At 34.8% G+C, this 25,901-nt stretch overlaps 4 protein-coding genes, 3 non-coding genes and 1 pseudogene across 7 annotated transcripts; 6 read left to right on the top strand and 2 right to left on the bottom strand.

Annotated features, from left to right (window-relative positions):
- Positions 1-1,456: 1,456 nt before the first annotated feature.
- Positions 1,457-4,059, bottom strand: LOC145620750 (acid phosphatase 1-like). Its single transcript, XM_081675458.1, has 3 exons — positions 3,593-4,059; positions 2,413-2,622; positions 1,457-1,771 (listed from the first exon to the last, which is right to left on the bottom strand). Exons 1-3 carry the CDS (start codon positions 4,006-4,008, stop codon positions 1,594-1,596), a joined length of 804 nt encoding a protein of 267 aa, XP_081531584.1. The 5' UTR covers positions 4,009-4,059; the 3' UTR covers positions 1,457-1,593.
- Positions 4,060-6,945: 2,886 nt separating this feature from the next.
- On the top strand, positions 6,946-7,092 carry LOC145621790 (small nucleolar RNA snoR135). Its single transcript, XR_014108587.1, has one exon. It is a non-coding gene; the product is annotated as a small nucleolar RNA snoR135 (small nucleolar RNA).
- A 93-nt stretch (positions 7,093-7,185) lies between these two features.
- On the top strand, positions 7,186-7,281 carry LOC145621774 (small nucleolar RNA Z103). The gene has a single exon (XR_014108572.1). It is a non-coding gene; the product is annotated as a small nucleolar RNA Z103 (small nucleolar RNA).
- A 257-nt stretch (positions 7,282-7,538) lies between these two features.
- Positions 7,539-7,678, top strand: LOC145621792 (small nucleolar RNA snoR135). Its single transcript, XR_014108589.1, has one exon. It is a non-coding gene; the product is annotated as a small nucleolar RNA snoR135 (small nucleolar RNA).
- A 53-nt stretch (positions 7,679-7,731) lies between these two features.
- LOC145621775 (small nucleolar RNA Z103) lies at positions 7,732-7,815 on the top strand (annotated as a pseudogene).
- A 2,570-nt stretch (positions 7,816-10,385) lies between these two features.
- LOC145619864 (uncharacterized) lies at positions 10,386-12,785 on the top strand. The gene has a single exon (XM_081674554.1). The coding sequence runs from the start codon at positions 10,386-10,388 to the stop codon at positions 12,783-12,785; it is 2,400 nt and encodes a 799-aa protein (XP_081530680.1).
- Positions 12,786-13,882: 1,097 nt separating this feature from the next.
- LOC145619863 (heavy metal-associated isoprenylated plant protein 2-like) lies at positions 13,883-14,508 on the top strand. Its single transcript, XM_081674553.1, has 3 exons — positions 13,883-13,894; positions 14,011-14,086; positions 14,177-14,508. Exons 1-3 carry the CDS (start codon positions 13,883-13,885, stop codon positions 14,506-14,508), a joined length of 420 nt encoding a protein of 139 aa, XP_081530679.1.
- Positions 14,509-15,020: 512 nt separating this feature from the next.
- Positions 15,021-20,339, bottom strand: LOC145620748 (uncharacterized). Its single transcript, XM_081675456.1, has 8 exons — positions 19,960-20,339; positions 18,670-18,737; positions 17,559-17,625; positions 17,315-17,463; positions 17,157-17,227; positions 16,415-16,483; positions 16,171-16,271; positions 15,021-15,450 (listed from the first exon to the last, which is right to left on the bottom strand). Exons 1-8 carry the CDS (start codon positions 20,227-20,229, stop codon positions 15,151-15,153), a joined length of 1,095 nt encoding a protein of 364 aa, XP_081531582.1. The 5' UTR covers positions 20,230-20,339; the 3' UTR covers positions 15,021-15,150.
- Between the last annotated feature and the right edge of the window lie 5,562 nt (positions 20,340-25,901).

Genomic DNA, 25,901 nt, shown 5'->3' with positions numbered 1-25,901 from the left:
AATATGGATGCAACACAGGCCCACCCATACCTGGTGCGAATTAATTCCACTTCGAAGGAGGGGCGGATGAGATTCGAACCCGTGACCTTTGTGTCACGCTGGCTCTGATACCATGTTAGTGGACCAACTCAACCAAAAGCTTAAGCTGATGGTTGAAGCCCAGAAATATGTTTTATACTCTATCATGGATATATTTAGTGGATGCTCATAAATCATGATTAATCTACCCATGTTTTTAGAAATAATTTAGGGTGGCTAACGTGCAAGATGCGTGTTCCATAGCTATCATGTTCTAGGAGTTCTTTCAGTTTGGCCTTGTTTCACAACTATATTTATTGGTAGCATTAATGAGGTAAAATATGTAAACAATATTTTTAGGGGTTCGGGTTTACATGTCTGCACACCTTTTTTTTTTTTTGACAAGGTCTGCTCACTATTTTTAAAAGCTCTAGAAAAGAGGCATTAACATTAATGAGGGGCAAATTAGTAAATAAATATTTTAGAGGATATAATTATCCAAAGACTCCCCAAATACTAATTATAAGCGTTATCTCAAACTCTTTAAAAGGTAGAGATACCATTAGGGGGCCGTTTGATTGGGGATATATATTCATCAAATGGTAAAGGATAATTAAAGGGTATCAAATGCCCTTAATTCCAATCCATTGATATTGTTTCTTAAACCTTTTTCCCCATTTCCTATATCCTCCATATTATCCCAAACTTTTCCAAATTAAATTGATTCCCTACCCCTCACTAGGTTTTTCCATTCCCGGCCCTTTCCTAAGCTACCAACACATACCACCACCCTTCTACTCTACCTCTACCACTAAACCACCCCACTACATCACCTTGTTGCCCCTCCCTCACCCTTACTCTGCTGCCCTTCCCTTTCCATCAAACAACCCTCACCTTCTTAAAACCCTCCCCCGAAAACCCTTAAAAAACCACCCCCACCTCTAAACCCCCACCACTAGGGTTTCAGGGTGGGAGCGGTTGGGGGTTTTGGGGGATGTGGTGGGATGTTCAAGGTGGCCGGAGGAAGAGGTATAAAGAAGTGAATTGGTGGGTTTATGGTGGTTGTGTGGTGACTTTGATTTCTTTTCTTGTTTAAAACAAACAACATTGTGAATCAAAGGGATTAGAGTTACATTCTATTTTCTCCTTTTTCTTTGTTGAAGTCATTCCCTTTCTCTTAGATGAACTAAACAATCTCTAATTACACTGATCTATGCATGTGTGTTGTCATGATTTCCTAAATTCATACAATTTTAAAAGTGTATTTAATGCTTACATACAAGTGATACAACTCTATTGCACGCATTACCTTTTTTTTTACAAAAAAAAAAATTACTCCGTAATTTGTAATATTAAACACATCTTACAAATAAAAAAAAAAATGCAATAGTCCAAAACAAAAACAAACAATATAAAGAATGGCAATAAACTTAATTACAAGGAGTGCTAAAAAAGATGCCCAAAGAAGTTTAGATATTTATTTATTGGAATGGACAGTGAGATCATAGCTAAGATAGTAACATCACAACGTTTTTCAACCATCATATTTATTTGAACATAAAATTAGAAGTAATATTAGCCAATGTAGTACATCGGATCAGGCAACTTAAAGGTCCTCAAGCCAGGGTGTGATCCTAATAGATCGCTCCATTGGTCACCCATGTTGCCAATTATAGTGTATCCCAATTCTTCTAGCTTTGTCCTATGCATTGATTTGTACTCCACTGCTTTCATGTGTGACTCACTTAATCCCCTTTTGTATCATCAATTCCAAAATAAATAAACATAATCAATTTCCATACCAAGATTAAATCGATATATTTGGAAAATGTGATATGGATTTTTTGTTTAAAAAAAAAAAAAAAATCTACTTCAATACATTAATTAAGTAGAAAATTCCTTAATATGTAATGCAATTCAACTTGCCACTTCTAAAGTGACTTCACTAGAAATTTCAAATTTGTGACCATGACTTTTGAAAGTTTTTATATAAATATCTTGTATTTATAAATTATTGGAGAAAATAAGTACGCAATATATTATAGAGTAATTGATGTATTGGGGCATGTTCTGATTGACTGAAATGAGCTAAACTAAACTGGACTGAACTGAATATTTTATGAGAGGAGGATTTTAGGAACTGAATATGTTGTATCAGTTTGAATCGTACTCTATAATTCATGCGTAATGGAAAATATCCTTCTAAATGAAAATATAATTGAAAAAATTTAGATTTACTGTTTAAATAAATAAATAATCTTCTAAAAATGATTTGCTCAAAGTTGTTTTTCAAAAAATGATTACTCTTATAAGAATGTTGTTCCTTTTAAAGTGATCAAAGATTACAATTTGGATTTTAACTAAAATTAAATACTAATTGCAATGTTAACTTACTTTAAGATCATCTTATCCCAAGTATGATAGCCAATGTTCTTCATGTTGCGCTCTTTGGGCTCTCTTAACTCGGCTTGAGCTCCTGAAAGGAAAACAACTTTGACACCAAGCCGAACTAATTTCTTGTAGAAGCTTAGCACTGCGGGTATTGCTGGTGCAGTTGCTTCCTTTTGCCAATTGTAGAATGCTGTAGCATTGTATGGGTATACCCTGTACATTTTGCATTTAATCCAATTACATTAGAAATAATGTAGTACTATAGTATGAGGTATTAGACCATCGTGTTGGTCCATCGTATTTTTAGGGTTTGGGTTCAAAGATATGAGACTTATTCGATTTAAGATTATTCGGGATCAAGATGTTAAAAGTTAATTGGTTTTGGATTTGAGGCCAACATGTTTTGATCCGGTTCAGTTTTGAAATAATATGAAATGGATCTGGACAACCCAAACAAAGAGGGGAAGTCGGGGAGAGTTTGATCCACAATTGGTAGTGATAGTAGGAGTAGTAATTTCTCTACCTTATAAAATAGAATAATCTTTTCTCTTTCTCCAATATAGCAGATCCAAACCTTATGAGTCTAGGTCTACATCAGATTGTTGGGTAAGGTTAGGGTTATGGTCCTACTACACCCAACGTCCCAACCCATGCCTCTCTCGAGCGTGGAGTATTTTGATTGTTATGCTTATGCATTGTGAAATTTGCCTAATAAGGGACCACTATTCTTAGTTAATTCCAATATATACTTTCATTTTCATAAGCGGAAATGACAAATGACCCATTATTATTTTTTTAATTTTTTTCCATACCTGCTTAAGAAATAAGAAATTAAACCAATAGATTTGGCACTTTCAATTCGAAGGAAAAAAAAAAAAAATCCTCACACTTCTTAAAAATTAAACGGCCCATTTTCGGCCACTAAAATAAATCCACTATTTGCTTAAAAACAAAGTGAATTAATTTGTCTAAAATCATGTTGGTGTAAAATAAGTGATGTGAATAATGCGACCAATAAGGAGTACATAATTAAGATAAGCTAAGTGAATGATTTAAAGTCATAGGGCAGGTAATTAACTTTAAAGATGGTATGATCAAAAGAAGCTGCAACTCATCTTACTTAAAATTTAAAAGAATTTAAATGAATTTCAAGGAATTAAGGTATAAAAGGTAAGGAACTCACCCAAATCCAACTTCCGGCCTAGCATAGTAAGGCAAATTAGAGAGGGAAGTCTCATCAATGTCAAATACCCAAGTATTGTTACGACCATTTTTAAGAGGTAGGCTTTTAAGATAGCCATAAGCTGCAGAAGTAACAGCCAAACAATCTTTATGATATTGAGCACCCATCATGTAGTGTCCTACATAACCTTGACATTCTTTGGAGACCATCCAATCTTGGAGATTGTTCGTCTCCACGGCCAGCCGCCAACTCAAGCAATTTAGGCCCTCGATTTGGTGGCCTGCCGAGCCAGAATGGGGCATGAGGAGATGTATTGGGTGTGGATATTCATGAGCATAAACATTATTATCAAAGAAGAGAGAGGTCACTACAACCCCTAGGAGGAATATCATAGAGAACCCTCTTAAGAAGCTCATAATGTTGTATGGCTTTTTATGATAAGAGTTTTTTTGTTCATGTGAACTTAAGAGTTAAGAGTACATTGCTTATTATTTATAAAGGATTTTGGTGCAAAAATGACCCTTGTTATGTTAGCAATTTACTACTGTGAGCCTATTCATTAATGTGATTTAAGCTTTGCCCTTCAATTATTTGTGGGGTTGAACATTTTTCACGTGTAAATAGTGTAACGCTTGAGGACAAAATATAGCACGGTGAAAACGTAATATATTTTACACTTTTACAGATATATGATTGGTCTAACTAATTATCACCTAGTTCGTGTCAAAATTTATAAAATTATGTAGTAAATAATATTGTCACCTAGTTTAAATTTGTCCAAGGCTTGAAGAGCATGTTAAATGAGGCTCAATTGCTCAAGTTAGATTTAAGATCGAGAAGTGAAAGTATTGCAAAAGATAAAGTCCACTTCAAACAATTAATAAGATTTAATAAAAGGATAAAAGAATCTCCATCCTTAAAGTATCTCTAATCTAGTAAAGATTTAACTCCAACCTCGAAGGTGGAGGTTTCTTTCTTATAATTAGGTCAATATTGTGTAGGTAATATAAAAAATTATGCAAGATACATCATACTTGGAATAAAAAGTGTGAATGATCCTACTACAAGAAAGGGCAAAGAGATCCGTTATAAATAACACAAGAGACGACCTGTTTAGAGGAGGTATCTAGCTCACATTTTATTTGATAAAGAGCCATGGGCTCCTCATCAATTGAACAAGTCTCTTAATAATCAATAAGAGACCTGTTAAGTAAGGCAACAAGTCTCTCTCCATGTAATTAAATTCTATATTTAGAAAGATAAACAAAATTATTAACATACTAGGAAATAAATCAAATCATAAACACAAATGACACAACATGACAACAATATCGCCAAAATGACACAACATTATCACCAAAATTGTACACAAAACATAACAAAAATTAAACAGCCAAAGAAATCAAATCATGCAACCCACCATGATGTTTGTGTTCTTGTAATTATTTGCATGATATTTGTGATTGTAATCCTCTGGTTGGAGAAATGTTTGTATAAGGCCCCGTTCACTTCACTTTATTTTTGTTGAATTGAAATTATTTTCACTAAACATAAATTATTTTTGGTGAACTTCAATTATTTTTGAGGAATTGAAATTATTTTTACTGATCTCTATTATATTTTTTCTTTAAAGTTACTGATTTTTACTGAATTGAATTTAGTTTTGCTGAACTTAAATTATTTTTACTGAATATTGTTTTTTTAAGGTAAAGTGAACAAAGCCTAAGGACTTGTTCTGATTTACTGAACTGAACTGAATATTTTATGAGAGGAGGAAATTAGGAACTGAACTGAAAATAAGTTGGAGAGAATAGGCACTAAGACTGTTTTGTTATTATAAGACTAATTTTATGAGTCATTGCAAGTATGTGATCCTATTTCTGTTTCTTTCTTTACTTAAGAGCTTAGTCCAATGCATCTATAAAGTGGTCTTATGATCTTATGACATTTTTTTTAAAGTGTACTTCTAGTAAGCCTTTTCGGTATGCTATGTGTGTGAATTTATTTATAATGCATAATCTATATTGTAATATAAATTGATGTATAAAATGGTTTTTTGTGAAAGTAGTCTAACCAAAAGGGAACAATTATAGATAAAAATAATCACGTAAATGAGTAAAAGATCTAGAGTAGTTCAACAATGTGAATTTTGTCCACAAACAAAAATTTTAATAGTACGTTATCAATTAACTTATTTTTCATGATTAAGTAGTTTTATAATGGCCAAAATGAAAAAAAATTTGAGACATGAAAGTATTGTTGGTAAAAAGGAAGAAAATAAAATGTTGACCTTGGCGCATATGCTCGGTTGATAATTAAAATATTTTAGTGGTCAAAGTTCCTCATTAGTGAATTGGATGTGCTAATCAAAATAAAGCACTTACAAAAACACTAACGCATATCTACTAAAATGATTGTCAATAAGAGTAGTACAACTTACAAACATATTAAATGAACAATTAAAGTTTAAAAATGACCTAGACACCAAATCATCTTGCTATAAGTCTATAACCACCTTTCAATTTTCCATCTCCGCCCAAAGTGCAAGAAACTAGGAGAGATTGTTATATACACTTGGATGTAAGGTGCACCCGTGAGTATTTTATTCTCATTTTGATGATTATTTTTCATTTAATCATCAAATGAAAAACAAAAATTAATTTTGGTTTAGTTGGGTGCACGACACACCCAAACGTGTATAAAATACTTCAACCAGGAGAAGTGATAGATTTAGCCAACCTTGGAAATTGGCAGATTTGAGCTGAATATTTGGGCTCTGGGCACGAAATTCAGTTTATTGAGTTCAGGCCAACTAAGCTCAATTTTTAAAATGTTTGAAATTTGAAGATCCTAAAAAAATTAATTTTTTGGCCTAACTTGGGAGATAGCGGATTTAATTATAACCATTTTTCAGCTCAAACTTGGTCCCTCATAAAGGTTCGACTCAAAATGAGCTACCTTATTAGTCTAGACCCGAACTGGCCTGACCCATGATTAGTTCTACGAGAAATACTACCAACATCTTCATTGCAAACTTTATTTGTCAACATTTTTTTTTTTTTTTTTTTTTTTTTTTTAGGAAATTTGTTAACAAAAATAGAAAAACGATAAGAGGTAGACCAAACCCAAAGAAACCATGATAATGGGCCAAAATAGTAACTTGTATGCAGTAGCCCATCAAATTAAAACCATCGCCCCAATAACAAACCCTAATATTTTCCCATCTTCTTTAAATACTCAAAATCGTTCTCAATGTTCTTAAGCTTGTATTTTAGTCGCCGTTTTCAATTCTTCTTTTACTCTCTCCTAATTTTTTCAATAAATTTTATGGTTTTCTCAATTAGGCTAAAAAATTAGCAGGAATTGTGTGTATCGACGTAGTGCATTATATGCATTAATTAGTCGAAAGATTTTCCTGCAATATCTAATTTCAGGGGAGGATGGGCAGTTGTGTTTCATCCTTTTGTTGATTCTTTTCAACAATCGTCTTCCCTATATTTTTAATTTAATTTAAATGAATAATTTTTGTTATTCTGGGTATAATTTGTTGAATTAATTTGTTGTTTTAATTGGTTTATTACAATGAATGAAGGATGGGGTGTGATGATTATTTCCCCAGATGATCGAAGCTGATTAAACTGTGCTAATTTAATTCTCTTTTGAGAATTCAAGCCAGAATTCTGATCCATCTTTTTTAAATAGTTATTATGAATTTAAAGGATTTGATTATGGTTAAATTGAGAATTCTTGTGCAAAACTAAATGTACTAGTAAAAAGAACAGTAAAATATCCATAAAAATTGAACATAAATTATGCATTTGAAATCACTCATACAATAATCTTAACAAAATTCAATTAAGATAATATCGAGTAAAGTTCGACATTTAAGGCTTTAATCAGGACACCCGGTGTATATAACAAATTTTACGGAAATATGTCCATTAGTTTAGCAGGAATTGAATGTATTGACATAGTGCATTTTATGCACTAATTAGTCGAAGATTTTCCTGCAATATTTAGGGGAGGATGGGCAGTTGTGTTTCATTCTTTTGTTGATTCTTTTCAACAATCATCTTCCCTACATTTTTTTTATTATTTTCAACAATTTTATGTTATGAATTTCTGGAAAAGTTTATGAGATGGATTTGACGATTATTTTCCCTGATGATCAAATGTGCTAATCTTATTCTCTTTTGAAAATTCAAGCCAAATTTCTGATCCATGAAGAAAATTTAGGAAAATGATGTAATGAGAGCCTAAAATAGCTACGAGTTAAACTAATTGCATCTAAAATGATGTAACTATTCATTTTGTTGTAAATTAGAATGAACAAATTGTTGTCTTGGACAAGTTATGTTCATTTATGGTGGTCTCTATTTTGATAATTGTGAATTTTCTTGGGCGAATTATGTCTTGATAAGGGCCTGTTTTGATTGATAGAATTGAACTAAACTGAACTAAATATTTTATAAGAGAAGAAAATTAAAATAAGAATTGAAATGAGAACGACTCTAAAGCTCTTGCACAAATACTATCCCTTATGATTTTGACCTTGCTAAAATTCCTAGACGAGGAGTAACGTAGCCACTATCAAAGTTTATTGTTTGAGGCCGGTTTAACTCGAACTTTTGAACCATGAAATTAAGATAAAAGAAATGGAATATAAACCAAGTTGATTAAATCATCTAATAATGGAGATAGATCAGATCTGTATATCAGTTTTGAGACTTTTGACTAGTTCTTCCTCAATCCTCACATTGCAATTACATATGACTGACATTGCAATTTGACGTGATTATAGTATTATACACTACTATCTACTCCGTATATGAATATCTTATCAAATAGAATACTCCCTCTGTCCCTGTTTACTTGCAACATTTTGACTGACACGCTTGTCGATGCACATGTTTGACCGTTAATATCTTTTATTATATAATTATATAAGATATAAAAGTTTATATTAAGAAACTATACATTAAAAAAGACCCAACAACATATTACATGATTACATTGGCTTTTATATAAAAGCTAAAAAAGATGGTCAGAGTGAGATGTGTGAATAGTGCAAAAAGTCAAAACGTTGCAAGTAATTTGGGACGGAGGGAGTATCACAAACTGATATTGGTTTATTTTTTATCGACCTTACTTTAACTAATCTTGAGGTGGATATCTGAAGATCACACTGCATGAAATTAGACTACTACATCCGTTAACTTTTAGTTGCAACTTTGAGGTATTAATTGTGACTTTTGTGAGATATAAAATATTCCAAAGTTACAACTAAAAGTCAATGGAGATAATATATGTTACTCAGGCATGGACACAAGCTCAAAAAATGGCTGCTTAAACCAAGTATGAAGGTTATGATGATCAGATCTACAAGAGTATTACTTCCTCAGTCTGTCAAATATGTGCATCATTTTGAATTTTTGAAAGTTTGCACTATTTAAACACTAACTTGACATGATTGTCTTACTATTATGCAAGCAAAACTATTATGCAAGCAAATATGAAATATGTCATCATTATAATTGTCTTAAGTTAATCTGTTTACAACTGTAATACACGGAGTATAATCGAAGTCATTAATGGTGAAAAATTCTACGTTGATAAATGTAAAAGTCAATTGAATCATGCATTGAGAACGGATGTAGTAAATTATTAGATACAATCATAATTAGGATCTTGTTCAGTGTTCACTATCTAGTGCAAATAAAATAAAGCCTGCATGTGATGGTTTGGCTTGATTTCAATCATAATTCACAAGTCAACGGTATACCAGCTAGCAAGTAGCCAACTTGGGAATTCGGAAACTAAAACATGGAAGTTGAAGCACAAACTCACTTGTTTTCTTTCAAAAATCAAAAGTTTTGAGTCATTTTCTAAACCTCTGCATATACAAGACAATATAAACTCACTAAAAACTCCCAACAAAAGGTCAGTCACTCACTTTATTTCATTTTTGTTAGAGAATGAAATATCGGAAAATACATTTATTCTTTTTCACTTTATAGTCCTGCTTAATTTTTTTTCCCTTGATTATATTCCCATTTCATTTTTGTGACTTATTACTTATTGAAAAAAACTTACTCGTGCATGTGGGATATTGTTTGATTCGTTTAGTTGCTCGTTTCAACATATCAACTTTTTTCTAAGGGGGATATTGGGTGAAACAAGGCTGTGAATAGATATATAAATGAAGATACAGTATGTGGTTTTTGGACTTTGGAACATTCTACTTTTCTGTCATTTGTTCAATTTTGCATTTGCCTCTGAGGATTACTATACAGACTATGCTGATGATCCGCCTTTAGTCTTTGTATACAAGCGGTTTCCTGAAATCGAAAGGCACTGCAGTAGTATTCTGTCTTCAGGATCTAAACTGATACTGAATGATGCTAAGGTTGAAAGTATCATCAATGAACTTTCTTTCTATAATGGTGATTGGGATCAAGAGAACAATGGATTATACCCTCTAATGCCTTTTGATACAACTGATTTGCCCCCTGGTACAGGCTCAGCCTCCTTAAGTCTGATAAATTTCGAGGTCAAGGATGTAAAGTCACTGGATGATGTGCAAAATGGAGTTGGTTTAGGTGGAGTTATGTCTATAGGAATAACAAGGAGTAAGTCTTTTAATGCTGATCACAGAACAATGTTCTCTATGAATCCCGGTATGTCTGTTCTGACAATAGTCTTTGAGGGTGTGTATGTTGAAACAAATGAGAATGCAGGGGAGAGATTGCTGTGTATGTTGGGGAATACAATATTGCCTACTCGAAGATGACTCATGGACTGGCAGAACGCGTATTGGAACTGGGGACATGAAAATTGTTGCCCTGACCTTGTGCAAGATGATCAGTTGGTGCTTGTTCTTAAGTACCCGAAGATATCTAATTTGACTGCACGGGGCATTCAGGGAGAGATGATAAGTATGCACAAAAGATCGAGTCTTAAATTTTTCGATAAGGTCCTCATATCTTCCCAGGTGGGTTGGTTCTCAGAGTATCAGTTCAGTCCAAGCCAATCAAGTTCTTGTAATGCGCATGCTCATCAGGAGGAGCTTATGGATACAAACAATTTCAGTGGCTCGAAGTTCTGTAGAATATTCAGGGAAATGTCGAACGAGGTTTTCAAGATCTTGCCTGATCATTACACAAACTATAGCTCCTCTGACAATGGGAAACTAGGCCCCTTTGTGCTAGGGAAAGAGGTTGAGTTTGTTGACAAGAATTATAAAAATGTAAAGCTTATGATACGGAATGTCAAGTGCAAGAACGCGAGTTCTGATGGAAAAACAAGTAATGCAAAGGTGTCAGCAGTATTCAGATTGGTTCCAACACAAGTAAACCGTGAGACAGCATCATCTAGGACTGGTTTTTCAGGCATGACACTATCAGCTGAGGGCACATGGGATGCCTCCACAGGAAGGCTTTGTATGGTTGGATCGGTTCCAAAAGGAATGGAAGCTAAAGTTTCTATGTATTTTCCTCGAGCACTAACCATTAGGCAGAGAAGTATTGTGTATGGAAGCATAGAAGGTTTATTCTCACCTTTGCATTTAAATTTTATTCCGGAACCCAGCCATCTGGAATTTAGATATGGCTGGTATGCTGGCTCTTATTTGTCATACAATTACTCAATAATGAAGCAGGCTGATGAGTTTCGGAAGAGAAGCCAGTCATTCAGCATCACTCGTTTTTCTCAGCAGTCTGTTTTAAGGTATCCAACAATTCAAGAAGCAGGAGGCTTCTTCGCTCTCTCTCAAATCTACGATCTCACAGATGAATTATACATTGATACAGAAGTTGCTTTTGTATCTGGTGTATCAATCAAGCTGGAAGTGCTATCTGTAGGTTCATATATTGCACGATATGACTTCCTGTATAAAGTTAACCATGGAAGGATTCTGGCAGATGCTAAAACATTATTCAATAATGATGGTCTCATGAATGTTTCAGTGCAGCTGACAGTTTTTGAAAATCCCCCTGCATCTTCAAGCACAAGACGAAGATCTACCACTACTATGTTCGCAGAAGGGCTCTATGATCCTCATACTGGGATGATGTATTTGATTGGGTGTGGGCAGGCTAACACAGGTGTTCATGTTGAGCAGGGTTTAGACTGCTTGATGGAAACAACAGTTCAGTACCCACCAAATAATCTTCGATGGTTGAGGGATCCAACAATTGAAATTAATGTACAAAGCCAAAGAAATGCTGATGATCCCCTCTACTTCCTTCCAATGAAAATCAATAGCAAAACAATTGCATATGACATATTTAAACAGGACAGTCATGAAGGAGATGTGGCATTCCGGAAGATATTTGAAGGAGTACTTCAGGTTACAGTCCTTTTAGTGGAGATTGGCATAATATGGAGTCAACAGATTTACATGGACCAAAATACAGGTCTTGCTTCTTCTGTATCTCCTTACTTGTTTGCCTTGCGAATTTTTAGCTATTGTATTCTGCTAATCGTTGGTAAAGAGATTCTATTGCCCTCAAAGGAAGCCGTCTCCTATCATCCATATGATCTTCTTGCATATCAACCAGTGTTAAAAGGGCTAGACTATGCGGAAAAGCTTCTTGCATTAACAGCTCTTTTTCTCACCACAAGGCTTTTTTGCAATGTTACTAAATCCAGAAAGAGGCTAAATGAAGAGGAACCTTCCAACACATCGCTTACCTTTGGTGATTGGCGCTACTTTCTCACCTTAATCCGGCGATTTATTTTTGTATATTTAGTTTTTCTTGCATTCGTCTTGCTGTCTCCACTAAGGGAAGGAAAACACATTATGGAGGTTGCCCAAGGCCTGCTAGTTGGTTTGCTGACAGTATTTGGAATCTGTTCTCGTAACCTGCCCCTCTCAGCCCACATTCTTGAAAGCTCGCATTGGAAGCATCAGGCCAAGTCTCTCCGAAAAATTTACTATATCGGACTCCCATTGCTGCAGCTTATGCTTAAAACCTATGATCATATCAGAAGCCCTATCTCTGACCCTTACATAGCCAGAGAACCTGAATCTGAATACCTGAGCTTACTTTCTGTTGACAGAACGGTTTTGATAAGCCAAGTGATATTAGTCCATGTTCAACAGAACTTCAATTACTTTTGGCTTATCGACTACTTCAAAGTTTTCCATCCTCAGACACCGAAACAGCTGCTATTCATATCAAGACATCAATGACAGCTTTCTCTTTTCAAGCCTACCGGTAGCTGGTGTGCTTCCTTCCTCGAGCAACTTATTGAGACCTGTCTTAAGATTGTAGTTGAATAAACTCAACTAGGCCTTTTAGAGACTTCTGTTTTCTTATATCATTGATATTTTGTACTTCGTATTACTTTTTTCTGAGCATAATGAGAAGTCACACAGACTACATTCTGTTTTTAAGATGGGTCAAGGGAGGCTCAACCGAGTAACGAACACAGGTTCCAACTGTCAACTTTCTTTGTAACTGTCAGAGACTGAATAACAGCAAATTTGTAACAACTTAAAAGCAACATCTTTGAAAATTAGTACATTCATGCCCTGAATAAAGAAAGAAAACTATAAGAAGAATATTCTAATTGTCACATATGTCTTCATTTGATGACGGAAACATCTGATAGTAAGGTTGGTGAGTAGCTTTCCATATATTTAGAAAATATTTTCACGCAAACACGAAGAACTTGTCGAAATTTCCAATGTCACATATTGCCTTATAGTCAGCTCTAAGCCTTTCTTTACATCAATTTACAGAATTGTAAATTCAACCCATTGTTTTCCTCCAAAATAATTGTAAACTTCGAGTTCCTTTCGGATGCATTATATTTATTTTTCTAAAGAGAGAAAAGGAAAGAAGTAGGAATGATCTTTTATCATTTTATGATTGTTTTATGTATCCCTTTCAGGCAACTTCATTCTTTACTATACACATTAGAACCATTCAAAGAAGCTATTAATTAACACTCCACTTGGTATAATTCTATCATATTATAACTCTAGGTAGATTTAGCTTACGCAAGAAATTAGACATTGTATATTCTTTGAGACTGCCTACATTATATAATGATCACATACCGTGTATTAGTTTATACTCAGGAACAAAAAGAAATGAAGCCATTCATCTACTTTTCTCTTTAATAATTCATTAACCTTCTTGAAGAAGTCACCAAGAATTTATATAAATTGACCTAAAAGAAAGACCATGTATCAATTCCACAGCTAAGTTCATGCTCTTCTCCGGATTCACAAGGCACCAAAAAGATTAGGGTTGATTTCTGCCTGGTTCTTAACAGGGAGAAATGGCCAAAAAGGTATTACATACTGTATTTAGTATTTACATATACATTGAAAGTCTTGCAATAATGTTTTTCTTACTAAAGTTATTTTCCTTCTAATGATTTAAGTCTTTTCCGACTTACTGATGCAGAAAACTGTTCTGAAAGTGGACAACGGCAGCAAGAAAAGCCGGAAAGAGATACTTAAAGCAGTGGCCAAAGTTGAAGGTAAAAAACAAACAAATACTATGTTGTGACATTTGAAGCTTAAAACTTTAAATACAATCTGATATCAAAATCTGTATATGTTTATAACAGGCGTAGAAAAACTGGAAATGGATGTCAGTAAAGGTACACTTACAGTTGTAGGGGAGGTTGAGCCAGTGCCACTTTTCAAGGCACTCAAGAAGATTGGACAGAGCCCAGAAATCATGAATGTAGGCCCGCCAAAACCGCAAAGATGTGGGCCATACTGCTACTGCAGCTCATGTCGATCATCATCCGGTGATCAACAGCAGAAAGAAGGGTGGAACTACCCTGCATATCCGTGCTCAGTACCCTGCAACAGATCTTGGTGCAAACACTGCGAGTTGGTTGCTGTAGAGTATCCTCCCTACTCTAATGATTCAGGGATGTGCTCAATTCAATGAGATATTCCCTGTTTCATGTAAAAACTCAGTATTTCTAATTCGTTGTTTCTTTCATTTCGGAAGTATGTGTGGTAGTAGGGTGTACATATTTATATATTCGGAAATGTCGTAAAGAAACATATAATACATTCAGCATTTGAAAGTATTCTTATTTCTCATCTCTCATCTTGAAAATATACATGGAGACACATGATACAATGTATGCTGATTTTGGTAATGTCGTTAACCTATGGTATTAAGCAGTGCGCATTAAGCAACCTACCCTACTAAGTAGCATGATTTTCATCTTTTGTCTACCAAACAACCCCAATTCCTCATAATCCTTGATTTAATTATATCTAGTTTAAAATTCGAAGGCTCACACGAATGAAACGTACCAAACAATGAATATATACAGAGCTGGGATCTGCTACAGAGCTTATTTCCGATAAGATGGTTACTTCTCGGTGCTGTAATCTGCAGTCAGAAATAAATGATGCCAAAAAACACTCCTACATTCCATACCGTTAGAATATAGTGGTAACCTGAATCATTGACTATAGCAGAGACCTTTGAATATAACAAAGAATGGAAATCAAGTGTGACAAACAAATAGTGAAAGGTCAAAATTATTATATTACAACATACAAGTTGCCAATTAACCTAAAGACGGGTCATCTCTGTATAGGGTGCATCTCTCCGCATGGAGACTCGATTTACCACATAAACAGACAAACAGAAAGCAACCACTGAGAATAGGAGAGAGAAGGCAACAGCTGCATCCCAGGAGCTTTGTGTTGCAGTCCTGGTTCCAGTAAGTGTAGATCCTCCAGATATAAAATCCAATGGTAGCCAATCACAGCTTATCGTGTAATGTCCTGAGCCATGCCATGGTTTGCCGTCCTCTGGGTACCAAAAAGCTGCTGAGAACTTGCTCGTATCACCAATCTTAAATTGAGCATCCTGCCATCACAGGAGGAATTTTTCGTTAAGTTTTGAGGGACATTTAATTTCACCTGTTGGCTTGTTGCCACTTTTAAGCAAAATTACCAATTCTCATCAGTTTAATTGGACCCTAAATTCACATAACTTTAGTAGAAATAGTAGAAAAGGATCAAATGGCTGCAAAGATGCTAGCAGTCCTAGCAATTATGTAGCACAAATGGGATGAAGAAATTATAACACACGGTGGGAAACACAATAAATGTTTGCTACAAGAGGCATAACAGCATTAGTACTCAAACTAAGCTCCATAGCCACAACATCAACATACATTAGCCTCAATAAAGGTTCCATCATGACAGGATAGGGGAGTTGATTGCATATTGGCATAAGTATACTAAAAAAGAGGTTGTTTCCAACTACCCCTTGATCTGAAGCAAATGATCGACACTCTAATGCGGCAATGCGCGCATCAACATTATCAATAATAATCCAAAGCCAAATTATTAAGCCTCGAATATTCATACATGTTACAGCAGTTACGTTATATAAGGATCAGAGAATTCAAACCAATTCAACAGGCATGAGCAACAGAGCAAAAAATAGCCAACTAAAAGTAACCTTGTGGTTTGGAATACTTCAGTTATGGTCTGTACTACAAAAGAAGTTCCTTGTGGTTTAAAATACTTCAGTTATGGTCTGTACTAAAAATAGCCAGCTATAAAAAGAATGATAAAATACCTGTTGAAACCGATCCATGGTCCTCAAAGGCCTTGAAAATTCAAAGTAATAAGTTCCTTTCTTTCCATTTGATGCATATGGACTGTCTTCATCCACAAACCCTATCAATGCAAGATCAAGTAATGGTTACAACATCATCATACGCAAAAGTTCAAACTTATATTAAAAATTATCTAATGAGCAAATAAATTTAATTTAAATTACTTGAAATTTCTGAGAAGATAACTGAAAGATAGAATGAAACCTGAGTGAACATTGAGGCTGCTGTGCCACCAAGCTCCTTTCCAGTCATTCTGAGCAGTGTTATTAGTTCCTGAAGAGATGTCAGCATTGAAAAACATGTTCAAGAAACGCTATTAAAGTGGAACAGATGGAGATCACAGAGAAGCAGAGGCCATGGGAATTGGAACGTAAATAGAGACTATATAGCAGGTAGACGCAAGTCAATGAACATCTTCAATAAAATGCACTCAACATGACTTTTATGTGGAATAATAATTTTAGTAAAAAAGAAAAAAGGCAAGCATGAAAAACATTATCACCCAGCTGAAGAATTTAAATCTAGGAGCATGTGATAGAATGAAGGAATTCTGTCTCCTATCTTTTCAGTAACCAAAAAGGCAAAAAGGGCTATTCAACCAAATACAGCACCTAGGAGTTGCTAAGGGATTCAACATAATTCCTTTCCTCTACCCCCCCCCCCCCCCCCCCCCTCACCCCCTTTGTCAGTAAAAGATAATTTTCAGCTTTTCAAGTTTTGCACAAGCTTCCTATAAATATGATCGGAAGAAGAAAAAAAAAACCCATAACTGATCACTGACAAAACATAAACTAAGAAATTTTCACACAGAACCTCAGAAGAGAATCCACATTCCACAAGACAACAAGTCCGTACCATTATAAAAAATAAAAAAAAATAAAAAAAAGAAAGCATCTTGCATAGTCATATCTCAAATGCAGAGAATTTATTAAGTTGAATATCCAACCTGAAGGCCCAAGTCCATCAAGGTATCGACAGTGTGGGTTCCAGGAATAAACATCAACCAAATGACCAAATCTACACAAGAGAAATTTTAAAAGGTTCATTATGAGGTCCATCAAATAGCTTAGTTACTCACAATGAACACAAATATAAATACTACACCTGTCACCGCCAGTTCCAACATCAACCAAGTTTCCACCATATAAACGTCCGGGAATAGCAGTTCCTATTGAGAAGTGCATAAGGTCAACTTCATAGCCGCGGCAAGTCTTATTGGTACAGGAATCAGGAGACTCTTTGCAACCACCCATCTGATATACAAAGACATATTTGGTGGTTACACTAACATGTTAAAAGGAAAAAAAAAAAAAAAAATGGAAAACAGCAAGTCAATAGAGATCCTCACATTATGATAGGTAGCATTCTCACCAATCTGAAACATGAGGGCAACAGATGGACATTTGTTATTATTGCTGCATTAACGTAAGTAAGCAGTCAACAAACAGGTTAATAAAAGTCAATAACTGAAAAACTAACAATTGAACTTTAACCCACTATACAGTTTTTGCTTTACAATTCATTTCAATCAGACAGCGAACATCACTAAATTTATGCTGACTTAACAGGTCAAGATTAGTTTAAAGGACAAAAAACCAGTAGACTTCCTGAAATAATTAAAAATTAAGAACACACTTCCTACCATCAAGATTATAACAAAACAAAACCCTGAAATTAGTAATGTAACATTTTAGGAGATATTATTAAGCACCAACATCAAACAAGACTAGCCTCTATCATTGTCCAATACTATGCATCTAGATATCAAATGGCTGTAGTGTTAAATCCCATTGTAGCCCACTTATGAGTGTCCCACATTGGAAAAAGAGGAGAGGTGGTTCCACTTTATAAAGTAGAGGAGTAACTCCTACTATTGTCAATTGGTTTTAGTATGGAAGCTCCAAAGCCTTGTTTGTGGCCCAAACTCTCCTCCTCCTTGTTCGGGTTGCCCAGGCCCATTTCATAATGTTTCGAAATTTAACATGTACAAATTATACAAGTGAGTGAAACGACCAAATTCCAAGCCTTTTCCAAGGAACTAAAGAAGCAATTTCAAGTTTAAAATATATTGAACATATTTCTTAAGTAACTAAGCTCAGGGTGTGGCCGTGTGGGAAAAACCTACCACATATATCAAAATTCCTATTTACCAGCATCTCCAAATCAAATCGTTCCCATGAAATAAAGCGCATCTAAAATGGTGCAAGTCTTATGCTAATGCACTCCATTAAAAAAAATAGAACTTAAGCCCTATTCAATTTACCTAGTTTCACTTATTTCAGCAAATAGTAGTTCAGGAAAGATAAGTTCTCATAAGAATTTATAAGGTTACCCAAGTTCATTCAACAGCTAAAATATGTTCTAATAAAGTCATTTACTAGTAAGTGATAATCAGTTGAATAATATAATACACCCTTACTCTAGAAATGACAATTAGAACATAATAATGAATAGTTTACCCTTGGGAGTAAGTATATTCTCCATCAACTTGCAACAAAAACAACACATCTTTGCCATCATGTAGTGCCTGCAAAATATAAATCAGAGATAGATCACTACCATCACTCAAAACTCGAACAACACAGCTCGAAAATCGAAATTCAACTCAAAATACAATTCAAATCAATATTACTTTGTATGAAACAAACCCAAGAACCCAGAATTCATATACCGTCAAACTTCAAATCAAATACCCAGGAAAAACATACCAAAATTTTCAAGACTCAATGACAACAACAACCCAGAGGTCTAGAGGGTTTAAGCTAAGTCGGAGTAAGACTGAATATTTGGTTTGTCGTTTTGGCACTCAGAGGGGGACAAGCAATGAAGTGGTGAGTTTGGATGGAAAGGATTTGACCATGAGTGAATGTTTTAAGTACCTAGGGTCGATCATCCAGAAGAATGGTGACATTGATCAAGACGTGACCCACAGGATTAAGTCAGGGTGGCTTAAATGGAGAGCGGCCACGGGAGTGTTATGCGACCGCAGCATTCCCTTAAAGTTGAAGGGAAAATTCTACAGGACTGCCATAAGACCAGTGTTGCTCTATGGTACAGAATGTTGGGCTTCTAAGAAAGAGCATATTAAAAAGATGGAGGTTACGGAAATGCGCATGTTAAGGTGGATGTGTGGAAACACTTTAAGAGATAGAATCAGAAATGAGGTTATTCGCAAGAAAGTAGGTGTGGCGGGCATTGTAGATAAATTAAGGGAAAATCGTCTGCGTTGGTTTGGACATGTAAGACGGAGACCCGAGGGTGCACCGGTGCGAAGAGTGGAAGAGTGGGACCATGGAGGGATTAAACGAGGAAGAGGGAGACCAAAGATGACTTGGTTGGAAGGAGTGAGGAAGGATATGAAGTGCATGGATTTACGTGAGGATGAAGTTTTGGATCGTAAGGGATGGAGGAGAAAGATTTATGTTGATGACTACACGGAATAATCAAATTTGGTTCATGTTAGCCGACCCCACTTTTGGGATTAAGGCTTTGATTGATTGATTGATTGAATGACAACAACAACCCACAATATACAAATCATCAAAGCTCAAATTAAATTCCCAATTTCTTAATTCTTGGCAATTTTCATAACTCTAAGCAGCATTAAAATCCTAAATTGACAACAAAAACCCAAATCATTCAAAACCCCAGAAACCAAAATCAACCCACAATGCAAAAACAATCATACTCCAATCAAAAACCCCAAAACAAATTACAAAATTACAAAAAATTTCCAAATCAAGATATACCTTAACAGTCATTTTACCACCCTTATAAGCATCATCTTCATGTGGGTCAAGAGCAAGCAATAGAGGGAAATCAAACCCACCAATGTCCTTCCATTCATCAGGGTGCCCATCAATAGTGACAACACCGGGTCGATACTCAGCGACTAGTTGGGTGCCCGAGTCAGATGACTCGCAACTCCACTCGCCAGATTTGTTGTGCGAGTTAGCAAGTTGAAATGAGAGGGTATGAATAACTAGAAGAAATAGAAAAAAGGGTCGAAACATTAACATTCTTTTTCTGTGAAAAAAGTAGCACAAAAATGAAGGAGATCTTTGAGTGCGATGAGAATCAGGTGATGATAGTTGGTTAGTTGAGAATGGCGTAGGCAACTTTTGTTGACTAATGTTGTCTTTTAATCTCAACTTTTACTCTTTATTTTGACTTTTCTTTCTTCTTAAGCATTTTAGCAGTCTAATAGTGCAAATTACTACTTGTATTGTTTTGAATGAAATTAATATGAAATTGATTGAATTAAATAAGGTGGAATTGTAAATTTGTAATGAATTAAACTGGATTAGACCATTGGAGTGGATATATATCTCATACTCATTTCTTACTCCGTTTTAAACAAATTGTTACTTTATATTTTATGTGTGTAGTTGCCAGAAATTTTTTAAACGGTTGTTTCTTTTGAATGAAATTTATATGAATTGAATAAAGTGAATTGTAATGAATTAAAGTGATTGGATATGATACTATTTCTCTTCATCTATTAAAATTCTTTTATTCGTTATTCTGTTCTAAGCAAAGTGTTAATTTATTATTAGAAATTTTTTAAAAGGTTCTCTTAGAAAAAGTGATTTTAAAAGGTCTATTTTGACAATATGCAGATTTATAAGTGAACTTAAATTATTTTTATTGAACTTAAATTAATTTTAGTGAACTGAAATTATTTTTGCTGAAATGAAATTATTTTTACTGATTTTCTATTATAATTCTTCTTTAAGAAAACTGAATTTTACTGAATTAAACTTATATTTATTGAACTAAAATTATTTTTATTGAACTAAACTTAATTTTACTAAACTGAACTTATTTTACTGAAATGAAATTATTTTTACTTAATATTATTTTTTTTAAGGCGAAGAGAACAAGGCCTAAGTTAAAATGTCATCTCATATATTTTTTTTTCCTAAAATATACGTTGTAAAATTTTTTGTCATTTTTAGTGTGCGAAACATGTTCTTTATAGGTTTAGGGGGACATTTTAATCCTTTAGATCCAATTTGAGGTCATAATTGACAAAAAAAATGATCGAAAATGCCTCATTTTGCATATTTTACGCAAATCGAAAAAGTTAAAACTCCATTGGGTTTACTAGTTTTTTTTAATACATGTAGTGGCCTGGTAAAAAACTTTTTTTTTTTTTTTTTTTTTTTTGTAAAATAAAACTTTTAAATAACTAAGAATAAGTTTTACTTTTATAGAATAAGTTTTAATTAAAAAAAAAAAAAAAAGTGAGTATATATCAAATACTCAAAATAAGCTAACCTTTACTTGATAGCTTTAGGGCATGTTCATATTTACTGAATTGAGCTGAACTGAACTGAACTGATTGGAACTGAACTGAACTGATTGGAGCTGAACTGAACTAAACTGAACTGAAATTAAGTAAATGTGAACAGGCCCTAAATAAGTCAAATTGTTAATTAACTAAGAATAAGTTTTACTTTTATAGAGTATGTTTTTAACATGAGTCTTGACCGGTTGGAAACAGGTTGAACAAATTATTGTGACACGTGTTGCAATTTTATTGGTTCGGCTTAATTTTTTTTTTTTTACTTATTATTTTATAAAATGTATTTTTTTTACTCCTTTCTTTCATCTCCTTCTACTGTCGGTCTGTCGCCGATCCCCCCACTAGGCCACTACCACCTTTGTCTCTCCTACCATCGTCACCTTCCGTCCTCCCCCATCACAATCCATTTCTCTATTCTCGATTCCTCGTCACCTTTCACATCCCTTCCTCTCTCCTCCCTAAAGACTTCATCAACCACACTTCAATCTCGCGGCTAAACACTGCCTAGCCTAGCTAACCACCGCAACCGAACTCCTTCTCCACCTAAAAATTAATTGAGGAGACAAGGATAGACAATCAGTAGCTCATAGGGGTGTCAATTGGGTTTTCGGTTCGGTTCACGGTTTGTAAAGGGCTGGTTTTTAACGGGTTGGAATTGAATTATTATCGGGTCAGTTCGGGTCGTTTTTAAATAAGTTCGGGGCGGTTTGGTTTGGTTTATTTTTATCACAATTTCTTTTCGGGTTGGATTCTAATCGGGTCGGGTTATAATTGGTTCAGGTGATAATCGGTTCGGGTTAAATTCGATCAGTTTAAAAACGGGGTTGATCAGTTTAAAGCGGGTTTTTGGTCAAAACATATCAGGTCCTAATCGGATCGAGTTGTAATCGGTTCAGGTCATAATCGGTTCGAGTTGAACGCAGTCGGTTTGACAACTTATTTTGCCAGTTTTAAACGGGTTTTGTTAATGTATATCTTCTGGTATATCCTCAACATTCTTTAATTAGTTATTCAAGTAGATCATACGGAGGATTAATTAGTTGTTTAGCTTTATGTCCCTTTTTTAAATAATGATTTTCAGGATCAAATGATAATAACAAATCTAGATTTACCTTTTGATTTAGATTTATCTAATACTATATAGTGTTCCATAAGCCATTACTCATATGTGTACGATAATATTTTAGCATAAGAGTTTCATTGACATAAAAATTCCAAACCTATTCTATATAAGTACTTCGTATTTCAAATTAAACCCTTTTGTTTTACTATCGATAAAATATACCAAAAAAAAAAAAAAACTCTACGGTCATAACGATTAACACACTTAAGGGTTACAAACGATTTGGTTATAACCGGTTACGGGTTGTAAACTATTCGGTCATAATTTATTACAGGTTATAAACGGTTCAGTCCTAACCAGTTATAGGTTGTAAGCGATTTGGGTTTATTGGGTTTTTGTCGGGTTCAAACGGTTTCGATTTACAATGGGCCGAGTTGCTATCGGGTTCGAAAGTACTCAGTGCGGGTTGTTCTTGATTTCGAGTTGTATCAGTTAGCCTTGATAACGAGTACAGTTCATTAATGGTTCTCAAACATTCGGATCAGTTCAGTTTCAGGTTTTGAAAAATCGGGTCAAGTCGATTTACGATTTTTAAAATAACAGGTTCTTATCGGTTCGATTCCTTTTTAAACCAGTTCGAAACGATTTGGATTTACCAGTTCGGGTCGGTTTTTGACAGCTCTAGACCTCTAGTAGCTCACTAATTAAATCTTAAAATAGCTATTTTGACCAATTTAACATAATAAAATTAAACAAAAACAAAAACAAAAATATAAATATTCATAATTTATTTTTATCTATAAGTAGACACCCATTTTGTTACTCCCACCGTTTCATAATGTTAGTCTCATTTACGTATATCGATGCAAATCTTTGCTCGCAATTATCTTTAATCTCACACTGGCAAAAATTATAAAAATTAGATGGTAATAAAGTACTTATCGAGACGAATAAAACTAGATCTCACATGATTATGTTTGTTATTATAAAAAAAAGAGAAATTTAGAAGATTCACTCTAATTTTTTTTTTTTTTAAAAAACCGAAGATTCACTCTAATTTTTAAGAGTTAAAAATTCCAAATTGGACTAGCATTATAAAACGGAGGGAGTATATTTTTGTGCACTTCACAATCTTTTACTTAATTCGTTATTACTACCTCCAGTCTAAGTTAGTTGCAACTTTGGAATATTTTATATCTCACAAATCAATCATTTTTGTATACACTCGGTTTTCAGTAATTTACTATATATCGAGTATTTCCTTTTTTTCTCTTTTAGTTAATGTAATGTCAACAAATCTCTTTCTCTTGTTTAGTTTTCAATCAATATTGATAATACTTTTTGAATTTCCATAATGAGTTTTCTTGGAAATTATACAATATTATTGTTATCTTTCGAAATAGAATGTGTGTTAACTTTTGTTAGTCTCTGTAGGGCCCGGGTCACCCACCTTGATGGGTCGCACGCACACTCCAATCCACATTAGTATGATATTGTCCGCTTTGGACCTAGCCCGCACGGATTTGTTTTTGGGCACCTTCCCAAAAGGCCTCATACTATTTGGAGTGTGCTTCTACATATAAGGAGCTGCTCACTTCCTTAATCTTTCCATGTGGGACTTGGGATGAACACCCTAACAGTCTCAAGTTTATATTGTTTTGGCCCGAATATGTGACTTAGGGTCGAACTGAGCTGAACTCAGCTGAACTGAACTAAACTGAACTGAACTGAAATGAATATTATATAAGAGAAGGAAATTAGGAGCTGAACTGAACTAAACTCAGCTGAACTGAACTGAACTGAACTGAACTGAATTTCAACGTAAGAGAACAGACCCTTATTCAGGGTTGAAGATTTTCAAAAATCTCTCTTATAATGGAGAGGATTGGTTTGTTAAAAGGAGATTTCCTTTCCCTTCCATTTTGCTATGTCTTATTCACACTAGGAAAGTTGTATTACTCACTTTCCCTCCACTCCCTTTTCCACAAATATTCCTATCCAAAAAGCATGCACAAAGTTTTCAATACAATTAAGAAATCAACCAATAGAGTTGATCATGTCTAAACTAGCCTAGCTCAAAAATTGCTCAGGCTTGGAAATAATTATTGGGGCCAAAGTCAGGGCTCGAGCCAACCCAACTTCTATCATTATATATATTTTTTTTCCCACTTTTGGGCAACCTAAAATTTATGTTTTAAAGTTATTCTTTTAACCAAACTAAAAATGGACTAAAAATCATGCTCTTTTTAGCACCAAATAGCGAGTTTAAATATACTCCCTCCATTTCTTATTTCTTGCAACAATTGCCATTTAAGGAAGGTTCACATTTCTTGCAACAAATGTCTTTTTTTCCTTATTTAGTAAATTTTATTTGGTCAATTTACCTTAATACCCTTGCTTATGTTTGATTAAAAAACTAATTGCCCCTTACTCATTGACATTAACATCTTTAACTCTTCACCTTATACTAACCACTCCCACCAAAAATTAAACATTTCCCTTTTATCTCCCATGTATCTGTATTATACTCATAAACATCAAATCTCTTCATCTCCCCAACCACCTCATTCAATTCTTCTCCAGAATATTCATCCAACCACAATTACTCCATGGCTTCTCCTTCTCTCTCTTCTCCCTTTATATTCGTCTCTTTCTATCTGTTGTGTTTTTGGAACCCTAATTTTTCTGCTCTCATACGCCGCTTTCTCGTAGTTCTTGAATTTCCACCTTTTCCCCCTTGAAGATCTTGCTTTATTCCTCTCTAACAACCATGAGTTCCTCTGAAAACCACGACCCCTCGGTGTTTTGCTTTGAGAATCTCCCCCCTAAACCAGCAAAAGATGACCTCCCTCCAGGTGCGACTCGATACATCTGTGAGAGAGGTTCTGGGAAGATTAAACCCATGCGCCGTGCTCGGATGAGGCCGCTTTCTTGTAGGGTTCGCCGTGGTGCGAAGCTTGATGTTCCTTCTGACGAGGAAACTGAGGTTCAGTCTGAATTGGCCGGGAAAACGGCAAAAAACCCTATTCAGATTTCAGATCTGGAAGAGGAACGTAAAGGGAAGGGATCTTTGAAGGGGGAAGCTGGTGGGTCGTGTACAGGGGTGGCGATTGAGTCCCCTGCAATGGCGGTCGTCGGTGGTGAGACGGTGACAGCCAAGCAGCAGAAGAAGGGCTCCCTGTCAGGGATGAAGAGGGTTAGATCTGGGTTGCCTGTTGATCCTGAGCTTCTGTCAGATGAGGATTACAAGGATTTTCTGAGGGATACGCACCCTGAGTGGTTCGCTGACAATTAACTACGCAGCGTATAACCTTTCTTCT

The sequence above is a fragment of the Chenopodium album genome, chromosome 27 (assembly GCF_948465745.1).
Source record: "Chenopodium album chromosome 27, dcCheAlbu1.1, whole genome shotgun sequence".
Classification (NCBI taxonomy): domain Eukaryota; kingdom Viridiplantae; phylum Streptophyta; class Magnoliopsida; order Caryophyllales; family Amaranthaceae; genus Chenopodium; species Chenopodium album.
Note: the sequence above shows the minus strand (reverse complement) of the source record. Positions and strands in the feature narration are given on the sequence as shown.